Consider the following 18,387-nt stretch of genomic DNA (forward strand, 5'->3'; position numbering starts at 1 on the left):
TCCAAAATCTAAATTAAGTATGTAAAAGTTTATATAGCATTCCTTGATTGTCAAATTACTTTCCGTGGATTATATTTGTGTGCAGTGAGGAAAAAAAAAATCAAATCTATAATGTATTATAGTCTCAGCCATCAAAACAGCTGTTTTTAATCTCTGACTGGGATGTCAGGCTATCACACTGACATGCAACATAATCAAACTCCTGGAAACTCTGTGGAAATAGCGTTGAACGCTCTTCAGCTGCAATACACAATGACCAGCAAAATTAAAGCCCTCAACAGGTTTGTAAGCCAAAAGGACAATGCATTCAAAAGACAAACATTTCCAAGACACCAGGTTGGCAGCTCCAAGTTTTATCTCATGTTACAACAGCAAGCCTTTCCTGTCCACGCAGGAAACAGTGTCTCCAAGAGGAATATCACATGTATGAAAGCAATAACTGCCAAAGACTTGTTGACTGAAAGAAAACACTAAATGAGAAAAACTTCATGCATGAATGCCTTTGCGCAGTATATTATTGACCAAACAGCACATGAATGTCAAACTGAATATGCGAAAAATTTGCACAGGCTTCTAGGGTTCTGGGAGTCTAGATTAATGGAGCAGGAAAAGTAAACTGGGACTGTTTAGATCCGTGGATAAGCGGTATGCACAGTTTCAGAAGGGCAAGAAGCACATCCCAACAGTCAATCATAGAGGCCACGCTGTTGTTGAGATGCTGGATCGGGTAGACTCGACTGTTTCGATGGTTATTGCCAAATTTTTAACATACCAACCAAGAAAAATGTGATTCACTGAGGAAAACAAGGAGTAATGAGTTCACTTTATACAGCAAAAGCTAGAGCAAAAGTTTAGTCTTACAAATCAGTTCGGATTATATGTTTTGATTCTTCTATTGTAAAAAAGTAGTATATTATTGATAACAATGATGAAAAAATATATCTAATTGATTACAGTCTATCATATTTTCTAGTAGTATTTGATAAATGATTTTCTGTAAATAATCATAATGTGTAGTTTTTATTTTTCTGCATAATTATCTTCTTGTCCCCCCCCCCCACAAAGAACCAACAGGTCTTTTCTGTCATCCATCTCTCACGCTTGCTCCATCATCTCACGCTACTGTCCGCTCTGTGGATCACAACTGCTAAAAACGGTAAATCAAAACTGTGAATTATTTTCCCAACCCGTACAATTTTACAGCCCTAAACATCTAAAGTATGTGGACGTAAAAGTCGTCTTCTATGCATTTTGGTTGGATAGTTTGCTTTTCTGGCATTTCTGTACAATTAAATACGTGTCTCTTATGGTTCCCCCATGTGCAGTCTGCATTTAACCCAGACGAACCATGTGGGTTCTGTAAAATAAGACCTCACTGACCTTTGACGAATAAAGCAGGCGGAAATTTAAGGTTTGATTTTCTGGGAATCTAGCTTGAACTGAAAATATCCACCAGGTCTTTAAGCCTATTCTTTATCATATATATATATATATATATAAAAATATAGATTTTTCTTTTAAAATGCAACTTTTAAAACTATCTTTTTAAAACTACAGAATCACTGTATAACAAATTATTTTAAGTGACCGTATTGATCAGACTAGTATCCTCAGATACTTTCAATTAGGCTCCTGGAATTGTTGGATTTAATAAGATTTTCCCTTTGATTTATAATCAAAAGTAAACTAAAAGTTGTAAGCATTACAAAAATATGCCTTTTTGATTTAATAACACAGACTAATTTGATCTTAAAAATTAATTTTTAGATAACAACTTCCATCCATATAATGTAACACCAGCTGTATGAAATCCAACATTTGTATTTTCCTTTTAAAGGAACGTTCTTCAAAACACAGAAAAGCAGAAAAAATAAACAATCCTTTAAAATTGCTGTTTAATAGACGTGTGCACACTTCACAAATGCATGCTGACTTAGTTTACACTCAGTAAGCTCAGCTTCTGTTTACTAGCACTCAGTGTTCTAAAAAACTGTCATAACATTCATCCTGAAGGTAAATTACAAGCAGAAAGTCAGCTCCAGCAGCTACAGTAGGTAACAGTACGTAGGTAGTGTATTGTTTCAGTTGGTGAACCTTCACAGAAGGCATGTCATAGGAAAAAGGATCTACAGTGTCAGGAATTTGCAGCCAAGTTATATGAAAGCAGAATAATACAGCACAGTAAGATTAAAAAAAAAAAAATTAAATTGAATTAAAAAAAAAAGCATATCTATATGATTCAGGTTAACCTTAGGGGCTGATCAAACGTAAAACTAGAGTCATGCTAGAACACTTTCAATAGAACATTATTGATAAGACATATATAGTATTGTGATTGTGTTCCTGAAGCTTTTTTTTTCTTTCTTTTTAAAGTAAAACATATAAACAGATGCAGGAGGCATGAAGAGAATCAACCATACAAGTCTGTCTACCACAGTAGGCTGTGTATTATTATTGTTTAAATATATAACATTGTAAAGTGCACATTTTACTTCTTCTGACGCCAGTCACGGAAAATTCCTTTCTGTCCATACACACAATTAACATCCAGTATTTTGTGCAGTTCATCCTAATTTTAGTAAAAGGTTCAACATATCGCCTATGTACAGCTCAAATAGAATATTTATATCTAAGAGCGGAGAAATGCCAGGCAGATTATTACATTTGTGCAGTGTGTGTATTTACGTTACCTTTATACAAAAGCAGTAGCAAGGATTCATTACCTTACTGGCACAAAACAAGAACAGTGTATTTGGTAAAACCTAAATAAAGGTGAGTAAAGTGAAAATGTGAAAATGAATAACAGAGTTAAATGTGTACTGTCAACTCCAAAGCAAAGGTGGAAAACACAATCAGTTTTAAATCTCAAGTATATGATCATATGTGTCTACTTAAACTTAATTCTCATAGCACCCTTTTGAACTACCTGGTAACACATGATATAAAACCGCTGTAGAACAATGGTACTACAGATTTCATAGCCTTAATACTGTTTCAACAACACTGAACATTGTTAACTCCATGACGATGGTCTTACTTCGCTCATTCTTGGATTTTCTAGGTTTTACTCTCTTAAAAGTACATGGTAATGCAAATTTAGATTAAAGGTTACTGCATCATTATAAACCACGTCTATTTTGCTGTGGTATATTAATTACATTAATGGATCACATGTCAGGACGAGGGTTGTGGGGTAGCCAGGATTTTCTATCCGTGTCTCTACTGCACAGACTGGAATTTAGGTGATTTACAGGGCAGATGGGTTGGTCCAAGTGGTCACAGCTGGGGCCGTCCAACCAGCGTGGAGCTCTAAAAGGAAACATCGAGATGGGTCACTTTCAGAGGACCATATATGTAACAGCTCTTACCATCTGCTGCCCAGTGCAAAATTTGAGACATGCCTCCCCCTTGTGGCTAATCTGAAATCTTTACTCTCTGGATTCAATTTCTATGATTATACTCTGATGTCTTTTTGTGCAAACATGCAGCCTGTAATTGGTGAAATATGGAACCTGCATACTCACATTAGCTATCTGTGGGAGGCACACATGAGGATCGACGTGATCGGCACATAGTTTTCTGTTAAATGAGGAAAAAAAAGATCATCACAAACATTCAACAGAGCATGTAAAGTACAATGAAACTCTATATAGCTCTATTGCAATGTTTCCTAAATGTTCATTTGGGTTTATAAATTATAGATGTTACCTGCTTAAACATATTTTTTTCTTGTAAATGACACCTTTATAAATGGGTTTGCAAGAGAATGTAAAATATATGTCGATATTCATATTCCATACTGTACCTTTGTATGAAGACGATGATGAAGGGCAGAGTCAGAAAGCCATGGATGTCTCAATGACTCAGATGCCCCCATCCTCCAGCTAATTAGAAACACAGTCACATTAATATTTTTCATCCACCTTCAATAGATGTTGACATCGTCTCAGGGCAGGTAGATAGATAGACATGGAGTGCATTTACCCTTTATTTGTGATGAGGAGTCTGGTGATGAAGTCTTGGGCTTCTTGTGATGTATCAATAAACTCTGGTTCATCAAAGTTCCACTTACAGGACAAGATGTTGTTCAGAGTCTCACTGTCATTGTCGCCAAGGAAGGGACAAAGACCGCTCAGACTAACAGCAGAAGAAAAACAAAAACGTTACTAACAGTTTGTGTGCAAGTTTGCATACACCTGTTTGTTTACGTACAGCATGTACGTGATGACTCCAAGGCTCCACATGTCCGTGTTGAACGACACAAAGTCGTAATTGATGACCTCCGGGGCAAGAAACTCCGGCGTTCCGAAATTCACTCGTAGCTTCTCTCTTGGTTTGTATCTAAAAGGTGATTGTAATTCATGCAAGTTACATTTTAACATTTTTAGAAATGCAGCAAAAGGTAAAACTGTCAACAAATCTGAAGCAAACACACACTTACATTCTGGCAAGACCAAAGTCGATTATTTTAATCTTACTAGTGGCTCTGTTTACGCACAGAATGTTTTCTGGCTGAAAAAGTAGAAGAAGAAAGAAAACAGGCCTTTTTTACTTAAGAAAACAAAGAATTGTAATTCCATTTATAGCTCAAATACATTACAATAAATACAGATGGGCAGAATTATTGAAATGCCTGAGAGTAGTATTTCAAATATCTTAAGGAATAATACAATGCCAAAAAAATATTCAGTTATTGGACAACTTAAAACAAATCGTGAAACAGGAAAAATAACAATAATGATAACACAAAAACACAAAAATGACCCTAGGTACTTGCAACCCTTTGTCAATATTTGTTTGCAAATTTTGGCAGTGGTGATGACCTAAACCTGCTTATCTGATACCCTACCTAAGCCTGGTGTCGACATCCCCGCCCTGAGTTATCTGATCACAAGTGGAAATATTCACACCTGGCATTAACATACATCTCCACATCCAGAGACAGCTGGCAGCTGGTTCTCAGTCCCCCACCCTATATGCCAACAAGCAGGTACAGATCAAATGTGTTGCCTTGAGTTTTTATATAACCCCCGCTCCTCCCATGCACTTAACCACTTCTAGTCACCCAGAAAGAAAGAATACCTTCCTGTCCAGTTGAAAACTAAAAGAACACAGGGAATTGAGAGAGCAAATACATTTTTTTTTGAAAACCACCAATTCTAGGCCAAGTTGATCAAGATGTTTGAGGTGCTGATAATACATTACTCTTGTTGTTTCACGCCGCATGAATGTGTGCATCCTCGCTGCCAGTGTTTACACTAAAAGAATGTGTCCACATCAAACGTGGTTCGGATCTCAGTCCATCCTGTAGTTAACACCTCTACTTAAAACTATCCACTTGTGATAAGATCACTCAGGATGGATGTTAATAATACCCCACTTGGGGATAGATGCATGGCCTGAGCTCGAAGGTTAGAGGACCAATCTTCATACGTAAAGCGAAAGTTGTTTTCTGGGGGTTGCAGAGGCTCCTGGTATGCTAGCGCTTTCAAAGCCTTTATTTAGTGCTTAAATCAATCATGTAGCCTACTTCTTTAAGTGACAGCTAGACGTACAGTTTAAGTCAGTTTTAAACATCTCTTAGGTTTTCAGTGAAATTTTGAACGGGACAATTTTTTAGCCAGTTTAAAACAGTTAATCGTATAATTTTCATCCAGTCTTTTGTTATCTTGGAGTTGTGTCTTACCAATGTACTGCTGAAGAACCCAAGACCATCATGTCAAACCTAATTCACTCAAGCTAAAATGCACTGTTATTCATATAATTTCATATTTCTTTACATACACTGAGTCAAACATCAGAGGCAACAAGCTGAGCAGCATGATCATACCTCCACCGTGTTTTATAGTAGGTAAGATTTGTGTCCTAGTTAATTTTATTAACCCCATCAAATAAATACAAAATAAAAAACTAGTTTGTTTAGTAATTCTGCATAATTCTGCATAGGACTATCCCAAAAATAATGTGACCTTTCTGTGCCTTTTTGTCAGGAGTGGTGTCCATGTAGGTCTTCACCCATGCATCATGAGTCAGTGTGCAGTGCTTTGTATTGGCTAAAAACCACCACGATCAATTGGGATTTCTCAAAATGTCAACATTTCTGTGCTTGCAGCTTAAGAATGTCAATATTTCGACCAGCACTCAGTGTGTGTCTTTGTTACCTTTAAGTCCAGATGCAGAACGGACATTTTGTGCATGTGTTGCACCCCGTCACAGATCTGCCTAATAAACACCACAGCATCCAGCTCCATTAAAGTGTAGTTTTCATCAATAATCCTGTCGAACAGCTCCCCTCCACCAACGCTAATCAAACAGACAAATACATGAAAAACTGTTACACAAGAGTAATATTTGATTTAAATTCAAAGTAATGAAGGAAGGATTCATTTCACTAATGATTCTATTAACAATAAAAAAGGTTCATACAAAATTACTATTTTGTATGAATTACTAATATTCATGATTTTTGCTTTGGTCCCTTAGAATAAACATATACTGGAAATATAAAAGGAGGATCATACTATTCAAGTACAAGGATGATGTCATTTCTTGATTCATAAGCTGCATAGAGCTGGATCAGGTTGGCATGGTCCAGATTATTCATGACCTGGATCTCGTTCTTCACCACCTCCTACCAAAAACAGAGGTGCAGATAGACGCAGAGGCAGACATGAACACACAGATGCAGGACGCACAAAGACAGATACATGGACAGGCGAGCACACGATGAGAGGTGTCAGCTGTCTTCTGCTATCAGAGACTATGCATCTTTGCTTCTAGGTCAAATATTTCTCACCTTGGTGAGAAGCATTCAGCCGGAACTGTTCCAAGAGAGGCCTTGTGGCGTTCTAGTAAGTACTAAAAACTATAACCAGACCCTTGCTTTTTATATCATATGTGGCTTAGCTCTCATGCTAGCTATCCAAATAGAATAATTCATTGTCGTGACAGCCTGTCAGTTGTACCTTTTCTTTCTGACTCCTGGCTTTTATGACCTTTGCTGCCAAAGTGAGACCAGAGGAGTTCTCCACACATTTGTGGACCTGGCCAAACCGACCGCTGGAAATGAGAGAAACAGATCAAAATCAATTTTCTGTAGCTGCAAAGTGACAGTCACAAACTTTGTCAGCTCCAGCTGTACGTTCCAGCAGTATGGAAGCAGTTGGGAACTAAGACAGTGACAGTGCAGTATGAGAGCTACCATGATGAAGCGCAGATTTTCTTTCAAACAGGGCTGTTTCTGCAGAGTAATCTATTTCTTCACTAAATCTTAGCTGGCCTGCGTCCCTTCTTTGAAGACCCGGATTAACACTTAGTGATTAGCTACCAGCTGGCACTGCGGGTACAGTTTCACATACCAGTCAGTTCCAAGGTAAAAATAACTGTCGTGACTCTGAAGTTATGAAACATGGAGGAGAGGAAAAGCAGCGAGGGGGAGGAGGGGGAGGGACGTTTACTGTAATTAAGCTTTAATGGGGTATTTATGTCTACGATCTACTATTCATAACTTTGTAATCAATAAATGTGGTGGATATTTGGGGGGGAAGTTCAGCACCCACCCGCCCAGAACTTCCTGCCAGTTGATGGTGTAGAAGTTCTTAATCTGGTTGGGCTTCGCCGACACAATTCGGTGATTAAAAGGAGCTGCCGGAGGAGGTGTGGTGTCTGCAGTAAGAGACAAGAAAATATGTGTTTTGATTAGTTATGAAGAACTCGAGAACATACACGCTTTACTGCTAATTAGCAGATGTGAGATTTCTGAAATGGTACAAGGTTGTCATAATTAACTTAGCACAATTATGTTGTGACATGCTGTGGTGAACATCAAGTATAGATAGAATGGTGTCGGTATGACAGAGGAAAACTTCACTTGACTGTACTGCCTAATATTGTTATTCATTTGTCAAATTCACAGCAAGGTCTTCTGTAATTCTTAACGAAGAAATGTTTCTGTTAAAACATGCAGCAACCATTTGATTTAAAGCAAGAAACATTTACTTTTGACATGTTTAACATACTATATATCCACCAATAGGCATGAAAACCAAGTTGCTTTTTTGGCATTGTTGAAAATATCCTCTTGTTCGGTCTCCTGCCCAGTTACTTCCTCATTTTCTCTTCCATCATTACTACATGGAGTCTCTTTTGCCTCTGCAGTTATATATCTACCGTATTGCTTTTTGAGCTGGTTTTATCATTGTTGATGTGGGATATGGTCATTTAAATTGATACAGGATTGTCTCAAGACATGACCAGGGTGGGAGTCCAAAGGTACTAAGGATTTTTAGCCAAGAGCAGGGATGGGACACCCTGAAGGCGAGACGACGCTTGCTCAGAGGCAAACACTCCTTCAAATGAATTTGAAATTGATATTTCAACATGAAAAAAAATCCTTTGTGATTCCTTTATTTGCAAAATTCAGAATATGCTCAGAAACAAATGCAAACACATACATTTAACATTTTCTGACAGTTATCTTTTATTCATGAAATCAATTGATTTACTCAATAAAAGGAAGAAAACACAACTTTGCATATTCATGAAACTCACATCCCTGGTAGTTTTCACTCATTTTATTGCACCCACCTGGCTGCCTGCACAGTTCCAACTCTCCCACTGTTGTGTGCTGAAGTTCTTATAAAATTGCAGAAATCTTGTCTGAAATAGCAGATGAACCCCTTTACAGAGGTTTTCACTGACTCATTAGCCAGTTTAAACAGTTTATCTTTTGTGGTGTCAGATGTGTGTTTTAGGTCTTTGTCCTCCAGGAAAACCCTACATTTGATCTCAGATCTAACTCTCTTATAGTGGATAACACCTTCTGCTTTAAATGTCTAGTTGTCTTTTGATTTCATCATTACTCATTACTCCAATACCAGTTCCTTTTTTTTTACAGCAAAAACAATTGTTAAGATTCTTATAGCCTTTGAATTTGTTTGCTTTTTTGACAAATGCATTTCAGTCAATTAATGTTCATTATTCTAAAAAGATTTACAATTCAGGGGATAGGCTCAGACCTCATCACACCTTTCAATGGAACCCCCTTCCACCCCTTCTAACACCCATTCAAAAAATAGAGGTTGCAACTCACCTATTAAGAACCGCTCAACATCATCATCATCATCATCCCTTTTTTCTTCATCATCTTCTGCGTCTTTTTCCTTCCTTCCCCTCTCCACCCTTTCTTGAAGGTTCAGTTGGAATTCAATTCCATCTGCCTTGAAAATGGCCCAGCCCTCAGACTCGAGATTCTGTTCATCCTCCTTGTTTTCATCTTTCTTCTGCTCCTCATGTTTCTCCTCCTCCACCACAACTTGGCTCTTTGTGTGTTCTTCCACTACATGGTGGTCCTGGGTCATAACAATCTGCTCCTGTTCAGTTTCCTCACGTGGTGTGGAGTCAATATGATCATCACTGTAGGGCAAAGTGGATTTTGTTTGTTTGGTTTTACTTCACGGCTTGGTATATCGTTAAGGTACGTAACACTTCTTTGGCACAGTGGAAGTCAAAACAAGAAGCATAAACACATTTTTTTTAAATCACAGTAATTGCTTCCACAGGGAATCATTTGTATTCTGCTGATCTAATAATTTATCCCAGCTCTGTTCATGTTATTCAGTAAAACATCACAAAACATCACAAATGCACATTGAATAAACTCATCTAATAGCTTCGTTTGCACCTAAACAGTGACAATGATTTTTATTCATTATAATATTAGAAAAAATCATGCTCATCTTAACAGTATGAGCATGAAAGCAATAAAAAATTGACATTTTTACATGTAAAATAACTTCAGAACCAGGTTAAGCTGAATTGTTCTTGAATAAAAACAAACTTACTGGCTGATTGGTGCATCCTTAATAACATCTGCTTGTTTTTCTTCCTCATGAGGACCAGGCACCTCTGGGACTTCAGCAACCCCTTCAACCACAGAGGCTTTTTCTTCCAATGCTTCCTCTGGAACTTTAAGCTCTTCTTCCTTATTTTGCACTAAATCCTCCACATCAGGCTTGGTCTCATTCTCTGTTTCCTCAGCTTTTTCCTCAGGTTCCTTTTCTCTGACCTCTTCTTTAGAAACTACCTCTACGGGCCTATCTTCCTCCACCAAAGCCTCTTTGGAGTCTTGCCGCAGGCAGTCAACCTCGCTAGAAACAGGGAAGAGAAGTTGCTGATCTTCAGGGGACACTTCGGTCTGAGGGCCTGACTTCTCTACATTCTCTTTGTTTAGTATCTGCACCTCTTCAAGAAGCAAACTTGGCTTCTTCTGGAAGATACCTACAGGAAATCAACACAGCATTTGGTTTTAGTCTCTTGCTACCTGTTGAATAAGTCAGAAACCATGAACATATATTTATTTCTTTTGAAACATTTAGCATTCTCGTCCTATACCACCCTCAGATTCTGAACTTGGCTTCTGTCACAGCTAGTAGCTACATTACTCCTGTAATGTAGCTACTTGCTTAGAGCAGTTAAGTAAAAAAATAGATGAGTCTATTTATATACTTTATTTGATACATTATAGTGTTTGAGATTCATCTAACTAGAAAAGGGACATCTAATTTTGTAGAAAAACTGATTTGTTGTGCCAGCACCTGTTGCATCTGGAGGCTTCGTCTTCTTCTGAGCTTTCAGATCCCTTTGACTCAAAGAGGGTTTGTCTGCCCCATCCTTTCCTTTGTGGTCTTTGAACTGTAAAATAAGAAATATAATCAGTGAAGCTGAGGACTTCTTTTTTCTTTCTTCAGTGATGAACATATCCCAAAATTGTTATATGTTTTAGAAAAAAAACTATTCACAAAATGAAAACAGTATTTTAGATTCAAAACATGAAGAATAAGGTAAAATTCTGCACAAGGCAAGAAATGCAAAAGCTCATACAAGGTCCATATTAAAAGATAAGTTATAGTATTCATAGAGTCTAGAAGCAAAATAAACCTACAACATTTCCACATTTACGTGAGGCGAGGTAATGTTTTGGTCCACGGAGCTTTTTCTTGTGAGAAGGCTTCAGACAATTGGGCTCACATGCAGCGGTTATGTCTTGTTTCCTTTTATTGGCTTTGTTAGAAGTATTTTTCTAGCAAAAAGACAAAATGGAAATGTTTAGTAGGGTTAAATGAATGCACATAGAAAGTAGACCATATATTTTATGTATAACCAAAAAAGAGAGATTTAAATCATGATGTTTGATTCACATGAAATACAATCAACATGATAAAGAAAATAATTCATGATAAAGAGAAAATACATGTTGCAAACTTGAATATAGAAAAGAAAAACAATTCAATTAAACATTGCATTGCACTTTCTTATAATGACAGCTAGACCAATGGAAAGAACAAACCAAGGGTGATCCATCCCCACCCATCACCTTACAATTGGGTGCTTTTACTGCACGTCACCTTGCAGAGACTGACTTATATAATGAACATGCCTTTGCTTATTCACGGCTGATGGATAGACGGCAGCGGGACAGTGAATTTATAGCTTATCACTTGTCACACTCAGCTAAGGAATGCAGTGCTGACCCTAAGTGGAAAATATCAAGTCATTGATGGTTGTTCAAATTTCTCAGCTGAGGTCGAAGAGACCCACTAAACACTCTCTAATAATGTAAGCATGGAAAAAGGTGCATTGTACTTGTTGCATACTTGTTTCTGAACCCTGTTGTGAGGTAAACAGCAGGGAAGATATTTCAAGTGCAGTGCTGCCCCAGAGACAGTAGTACGGTTCAAAAGTCTGATTGGGAGGCTGGAAAGTCCGTGTAGAGACCACCAGTAGCATGAATTGCATGTTAAGTATTTCACACCACCAGAGATGAAAGAAGCGTAAACAACTGGCTGATGAGCTCTCTGACGACATCAGAATGAACCATGGCGCTTGTTTCAGGTTGATGTATAACAAATTCAAATACCAAAAAGGGGATCCAAATACTACTATGTTCTTATCAGAAAAGTTACTGAGTTCCATCATGTCATTTAATTCACCAGAAATAAGGGTATTAAAAAAGCCAAATGCATCTTGAAAGCTTTTTTTTTTCAGGTACGTTATAACGTTATCAAAAGACGACAACTTTGATGAGTTTGCCCGTCTCTTTTTCAGGAAGACATATGCTACATGAACATCACACTCCTGCAATGCAAGAGAGAAGAATGTTATAATGGCGCCAAAGGACTGTTTAGATCCTTTTGAGACCTTGCAGTAAAACACATCTTAGGAAGTCCAATCACAAGTGGCCAATGCTAATGCAAGGTCTGAACACATTCAAACACAGAGCCGATTCAGTCACCCAGGATGTTTCTGAAGGGAGTCTGGGACACTTGTGTCCACTTTCTCTTTGTAGTATGAAAACTAGGGATGTCCAGATCCGATCACGTGATCGGAAATCGGGCTGATCACATTGTTTCAGACTTGATCGAAATCGGATGTGGATCCTGATCAGCATCAGATATATATTTTACTCTCATCATTTTGATCAGCGCAACAAACAGACTATGAAAAAAATGCTAAAAAAATTGGTATATCAACAAGCAACGGGTCCATGTAATTTTATAATAAATAAAAAAGCTATGGGTGAGGTGGGGTGCGGAGTGTGGGTTGTGTCAATAAAGTGGTTTGTTTGTGGTGATATGCGCACAGCAGTGGTACAGCGGAGGCAAACAAATACTAGTTAAGTTACAACAAAAGCTGAATGAAGCTGTGGTCTGTGTCATTTTCCAAAAATGAGCGTTCAGAGAAACGCCACAGGTTGTGTTGCGCATTCTTGCCGATTTGCGTGCACAAGGGTTTGCTTTCTCACCGCAGCGTTACGGAAACCCTGGCTACCGTGAGGCAGATTGTAGGTCACTTCAAACACAAAAATGTTATTCTTTAAAGCCAGAAAAGGACAGTAAGAAGTAAGAGTACAGTCTAAAAAGCACTTTACTGGCCTTACTTTATGACTCTGTTGCACTTTTATTTGCTTATTTGTTTACATATCTGCTGGGTATTTTAAGTTGAGCTGCTGTTTTCATTTTATTCAAATATATGTTTAAATTTGCATTATTTTTACTAGTTACATTTAGATAACATAGTTTACTATGTCTGACCTGGCAATAAAGCTTTTCTGATTCTGATTCTGATTCTGATTAATAATTGCACTATTATTACTTGATTGTTCAAGCTACCTCAAAGAGAACTGCACTGTTTAAGTGCAAAATGATAAAAATAAGGGGAATAAAATGAAAATAGGGAACAACCTGGATCTATTTACTTTGCATTTGTTAATTTTTTTAATGTCTTGCGAAAGTTTCGGATCAGGACTCGGTATTGGCAGATACTGAATCGGATCGGGGCCAAAAAAAACCTGATCGGGACATCCCTAATGAAAACAAAAAAGCAGCACCCTGGAACAAATTCAGGAACAGTCCAATTAACTAAAATCGTTGTTGTAAGCATTAACTTATTTAAATTATGGTAAAAATAAGACTCTTTCTCATTTAATTTATACTTTTTTGTGGTGGAGCTTTCCCTGTTTTGTTTATACCCAGATTTGTATTGTATGTATCCTCTGTTGAATAAAGTTTCGGAGGGACGAGTAACGACAGATTGCGGCAGATCTTCCTCAAGCTGTCATTTCCAGCCTCATTTTTGTATCTGTTTGTTTGTCTTCTTCTTCTTCTTCCCGTGAGTTACGTTGTTCATTTCAGCAAGCAAAAACGACATGTGTTTATTTGCATATGGAGCAGGAGGCCAGATTCAATCACTCAAGACACATTTGGGTAAACATTGTAATGCCAGGTGTAAACAGGCACACACCAAGCACCACCTGTGATCGGATTTCTTAGGACGCACAATCATGTAAGATCCAAACAGGACCTTTGTGACTATTTAATAGTCATCATGGTCTAATAATGTAATATTAAAATATGTAAAATGGTTGGCTATGGAGGTCACAGCATTGTCACTGGAATAGCTTTTTGGTGTGAAAGTTCGAGAAAAAATTGTATATTTGACTATTTTATTAATTCTGGGAAATCCAGCTGAGTGGCACATTGTTGGACAACACTGAGCTTCGTGAGATTAATTCACCTGGTTTTTTTTTCATTTTTATTTTTTTATATATATATGACTGGAAGTTTTTATTCCTCTTAAAGTTTTATGAAGAGTTGTTTTGCACCACAAGTGATCTATCATTAGCATAGGCTTCAGATAATACCTGTATTGCCATTTAGGGACAGCTCCTCATGTAAAAAAAAACATTCCCCTAACTGGCAGAGGCTGAACTAGGATACTGGGACAAGTAAGACTAGTTGTACTTGCACAACAGATCCATGGAAATGTGCGTGAGTGAAAGAAACAGAGACCAAAAAAACAGACAGATGGAAATTCGACTCATCATAAATTGTTGGCTCATGGTACACTGGTGGAGGGGGACGTGTGGTAAATCCCCTCAAACACCGCAACCCCCGATCAAAAAACAGCAAACTGGGCCACTCGTGTTTCACCCCAGGCCTAACAGTGGCCCTCTCGTGTACTGCTAAGGTTCCAAGAGTAAGCAAGAGTGGGCCTCGTGCCAAGGAGGCCATGCTGTCCCCAGCATGAGGAGGGATCCAACAGCTATAAGTGTGAGTTAAATTGGGAACAGTGTCATATTTATTTTGCAGTAGCTATTAATATGAATGTTACCAATTATTTTAACCTCAATCAGCAGTTGGCAACCTTGAACGGGCCACATCCAGAAAATGCTGATTACCCCACCACTTTATGTGCAAAACAAGCTCACAGGCCAAATTGCATTAATGAGGAAAAGAACTGTTGGTCAGCTTTGACGCCGTGATCATTTTCACATGTTCTGCCAAGAGCAACAAGATCCTACTAAGACCTAATAAATTAAAAAATAGCATAGAAAATATACTGTATGCAACAATGACAAAAACAATACTCAATATTCGTAACGATGGATCATCTGTCACAAAAACACATTCAGATTTTTTTAAATATCAATGTTATCCTCTCATATTGGTCAGGACGGCCAAAACAACATACAGCAGCAGGCCATATTTGAAGCACATATTTTGAGCATTTGTTTGAGCTTGTCTCACCTTGACAGTCTTCTTTGCTATTGTATCTGAAGATGATTTCCTCTTAATAGCTTGCTTCCCTTTACTGTCCTTGAGTTTGGAGGCCTTGCGAGTTGCTGGGCCTTTGAACATCATCTCCATAACCTTGGAATTCTTGACCATCTCCCCAATGAAGCTGATCACCTGCTGCATGCTGAGGACCAGTTTTTCCATCCCCTCCAGCTTCTGAGCCTGCTGCTCGGACCGCTGGTTCACAGCGCACATTATGGTGCTCATCTCCTGGCAGATATCTTTCACCTCTTGCCCCATCAAATGGGTCTGGTTCATTCTGGGCGAAATATGGATCTCTTCCTTGTCCACTTTCAAAGTCTCCATATCCTGTTCAATGCCACCGATCTCATGAGACATCCCATCTAGTCGAACGAGGACCTTTTCTTGAATGTTAATGAGTGTGTCCATCTTGCTGCTCAGAGACTCGATGCGGTTTTGCATTAGGTCAAAGCCTGCGCTACTGCCATCTTTCACTGCATTTATTACTAAGGAACTCATGGCTTCTGATTATGGAAAAATCACATTGAGAAACCAACCAAAAATAGCACCTAAAATGCTGGTCAAACAGTGCAAAACACTTTCTCAAAAATTGTTGCCAGCTCTATCAAAAGGGAGAGAAAAACAAAAGAAAGGACATTCAAAAACCAACCGATTATCAATCCTAGAAACTGAGATTCTGAATCTCTAAAACTGTAAATCTAAATAATAATAATCACAATAATACTCAGCTCTAAGTTGTTATGAAGTCAGCCTTCTGCTCCTCTCCTCTAAATGTGGTATCATGAATAGAGAGTCGGCCTGCCTAAATGTAAATGGTCAGCCTACGTCAGCAGGGTTTCAAGCATTCGGGGTGGGGGCTTGGCAGTACTTGGGCTACCAGACATTTGAGAGCCTTTAAGTGCTAAGCCCACCTCTACCACTTGCTCACTGGGTGTCAAAATGATCACTGTACACACTACCTTCTGTGTAAGACAAGTAGGACAATGCTTATTGATTTATACCCCTGCTCTTGTGCAACTAACAGCAGAATTAACCTGAAACTACTAATCCATGTGGTCCACAATTTTAAGTGAACTGTCCACAAATAAAGTATTGCCAGCAGAGGAGGAGATCTTTCTTAAATTGAAATGGAAAAAGAAGTTTGTTGTTTTGAAATGTTCATGGCATTGGCAAGTCTAAAGGCACACTACAGTGATTCCCCATATCCATATCGTGGTTCTGTGTGCATCCAGCCATGAATGCGAGCCATGCTGCAATGCAAATTCCCTCCTTATCTCTTGAATGCCTGTGACATCCAGTCAGTGTCATGGTAAATGAGAAGAAGCGTGCAGTTACGGGCTGGGGAGCCCTACAGTAAGAAGTTTAGCCTCTAGGCTGAAAGAAGAGCTGGGTGACGCAGATGATTTATAGGATGCTTACTCACTGACAAAAACATGCACCGATAACCTCCCTCGAGAGAGAGAGGAGGAGATCCCCTTTGACTGAGCTTGTATAATATGACTGTAATCCACATTCGCTATAAGTCAAAATAGATCATATATGGTGTATTCAAACAGCCATGCGAGTCAGGTAACACATCCTCTAACTAAAATCAAGCCATTTCTTGTAACTTTGCCTCTGCAAACTTCCTAAACTCATTTTGTCCCCATAAATTCGAGCATGATTGAACTGAGGGAGAATCCAGCTTTGCTCAAGCCACCATAAAATACTTTTGACAACAGCAGAACACAGCATAAATTGGGCCACAGTGAACCCAGCCAAACTCGCCACACTCCAGCAACCCAAGCCAAAGTCTGGGCTCATAGGAGCAACAGCCAATGAAGTGGGATAATTGGATGGGAAGGGGAGGACTTCGTCTGTCAGCCCAGATTTAATGACGAGTCACAACACTGGGATGCAAATTAAACTCCTTCATGTGTGGACAAGACCCAAGCTGTGTTATACAAAGTCTTCGGAAAGTCTCATCCACCACTGAGTGTTTTCTACTCTCTCCTGGGCTTACAGGGGCAAAATGGAATAGAGAACTATGATAGGGCAGAAACAGATGGGAGAGAAACAGGCCAGCCACCGATAACTCATGCTCACACCTGTGTTTGGATGCCCCCAGATGACAGACGACGTAGGTCATTTGTGGCGTGTGCTGGCAAATTGTTGGGCACGCACAGTCAATTGTATTATGTACTGACGTGCATGGAACAGACAAGGTTTTTCCACAACAATGGTGAGAAGATTTTAAAGCATTTGCAGTAAATATTTCAAAATGATGAAAAGAAATAGATTATGCATCATTGCACTATATTCAAGCATACAAAGAAGTTGGCATTATTATTGCATTACATCGTTCATTGCGTTGAGGCGGGAGATACATTGAAATTGTCAAACTCTGCAGGGGATATAAACAGAGCTTGAAGTCTCTGAAGCCGATGACATAAAGCAAATATCAAGTTTACATTACTTAGTGGAACTGAAGCCAGAAAGGTAACAGCATCATGCCAGCAGACCAAAGTCCTGTCTCACCTGCCAAGAGTTAGGATGTGTACACACAAGGTGGAAGCTGAGAAATCTCTCTGCGCTCCACCGGTGCGTGATATAGTGCTGTTTACTTAATGTGACAGCGAAATTATCAAGATGTTTAAACATAACGCAGCTGCATCAAAATGCTCAGAAAGCCTGTAAACCTAGGAAATCCTTTGGCTGTTATGTTCTGCACATGTGTTTCCATGCTGACATTATAGCTAAAACCTGAGGACTCCAAGAATGGAAAAAACGCAAAGGTAAACTGATATACACCACAGGGGATGCCGCCTTTAAATAGTCAATTTGTAGTATTTTAAGGTCACTGTGTTTACTTTCTAGACCCAACTGCAAAAAAAATAAAACATGGCGTGAGGTTTTTCATCAATCGTAAACCTGGAACATAATTGTTCTTCAAAAAGAGAAAATATTTGATTCAAGTCAGTGATGATCAAAACAACTGGAGGACTCCTTTTGGTCTCTTTCCTACTATATCTGTCATGCGTTGATTGAGGATTGAAAATTAAAAATCATTAGTAAATTATTAACTGGTGATTATGAGAATATTTTGAATTCAGATATACATCCTGAAGTCTTACCTAAAGCCCATTTGATTAAATGAAGTTGTAATCAAAGCAGATTCTTTACAGTAAATAAACTAAATGAACGCTAATCATTGAAACCCTTTACCGAACAAATACAGGAGACCAGAAGTGAAAAAGCTTCATTTAAAGGCAATAATGTGTCATCTTTAGAC

At 38.5% G+C, this 18,387-nt stretch overlaps 1 protein-coding gene across 2 annotated transcripts; it reads right to left on the bottom strand.

Annotated features, from left to right (window-relative positions):
* Positions 1-1,823: 1,823 nt before the first annotated feature.
* On the bottom strand, positions 1,824-15,881 carry mylk4a (myosin light chain kinase family, member 4a). 2 transcript variants are annotated; one of them, XM_061732379.1, is made up of 15 exons: positions 15,087-15,881; positions 10,943-11,080; positions 10,596-10,692; positions 9,843-10,278; positions 9,092-9,414; positions 7,560-7,665; positions 6,966-7,059; positions 6,522-6,631; positions 6,162-6,303; positions 4,442-4,512; positions 4,213-4,341; positions 3,985-4,137; positions 3,806-3,884; positions 3,525-3,579; positions 1,824-3,309 (listed from the first exon to the last, which is right to left on the bottom strand). In XM_061732379.1, the coding sequence occupies exons 1-14, from the start codon at positions 15,612-15,614 to the stop codon at positions 3,526-3,528; spliced, it is 2,460 nt and encodes an 819-aa protein (XP_061588363.1). In that variant the 5' UTR covers positions 15,615-15,881; the 3' UTR covers positions 1,824-3,309; position 3,525. The 2 variants fall into 2 exon arrangements, with proteins under 2 accessions (XP_061588363.1, XP_061588364.1); XM_061732380.1 differs by lacking the exon at positions 10,943-11,080 and having other exon boundaries at positions 1,826-3,309.
* Positions 15,882-18,387: the final 2,506 nt, after the last annotated feature.

This window comes from Cololabis saira, chromosome 10 (assembly GCF_033807715.1).
Source record: "Cololabis saira isolate AMF1-May2022 chromosome 10, fColSai1.1, whole genome shotgun sequence".
Classification (NCBI taxonomy): Eukaryota; Metazoa; Chordata; class Actinopteri; order Beloniformes; family Belonidae; genus Cololabis; species Cololabis saira.

Bases quoted from the DNA above. Each gene is read 5' to 3' on its own strand.
- mylk4a (XM_061732379.1), bottom strand. From the start codon at position 15,614: ATGAGTTCCTTAGTAATAAATGCAGTGAAAGATGGCAGTAGCGCAGGC. The intron at 11,081-15,086 runs GTGAGACAAGCT...TCTTTTTGCTAG, and splicing joins TAGCAAAGAAGACTGTCAAG to AAAAATACTTCTAACAAAGC. The intron at 9,415-9,842 runs GTAAGTTTGTTT...TTTGCCCTACAG, and splicing joins AAGGATGCACCAATCAGCCA to TGATGATCATATTGACTCCA.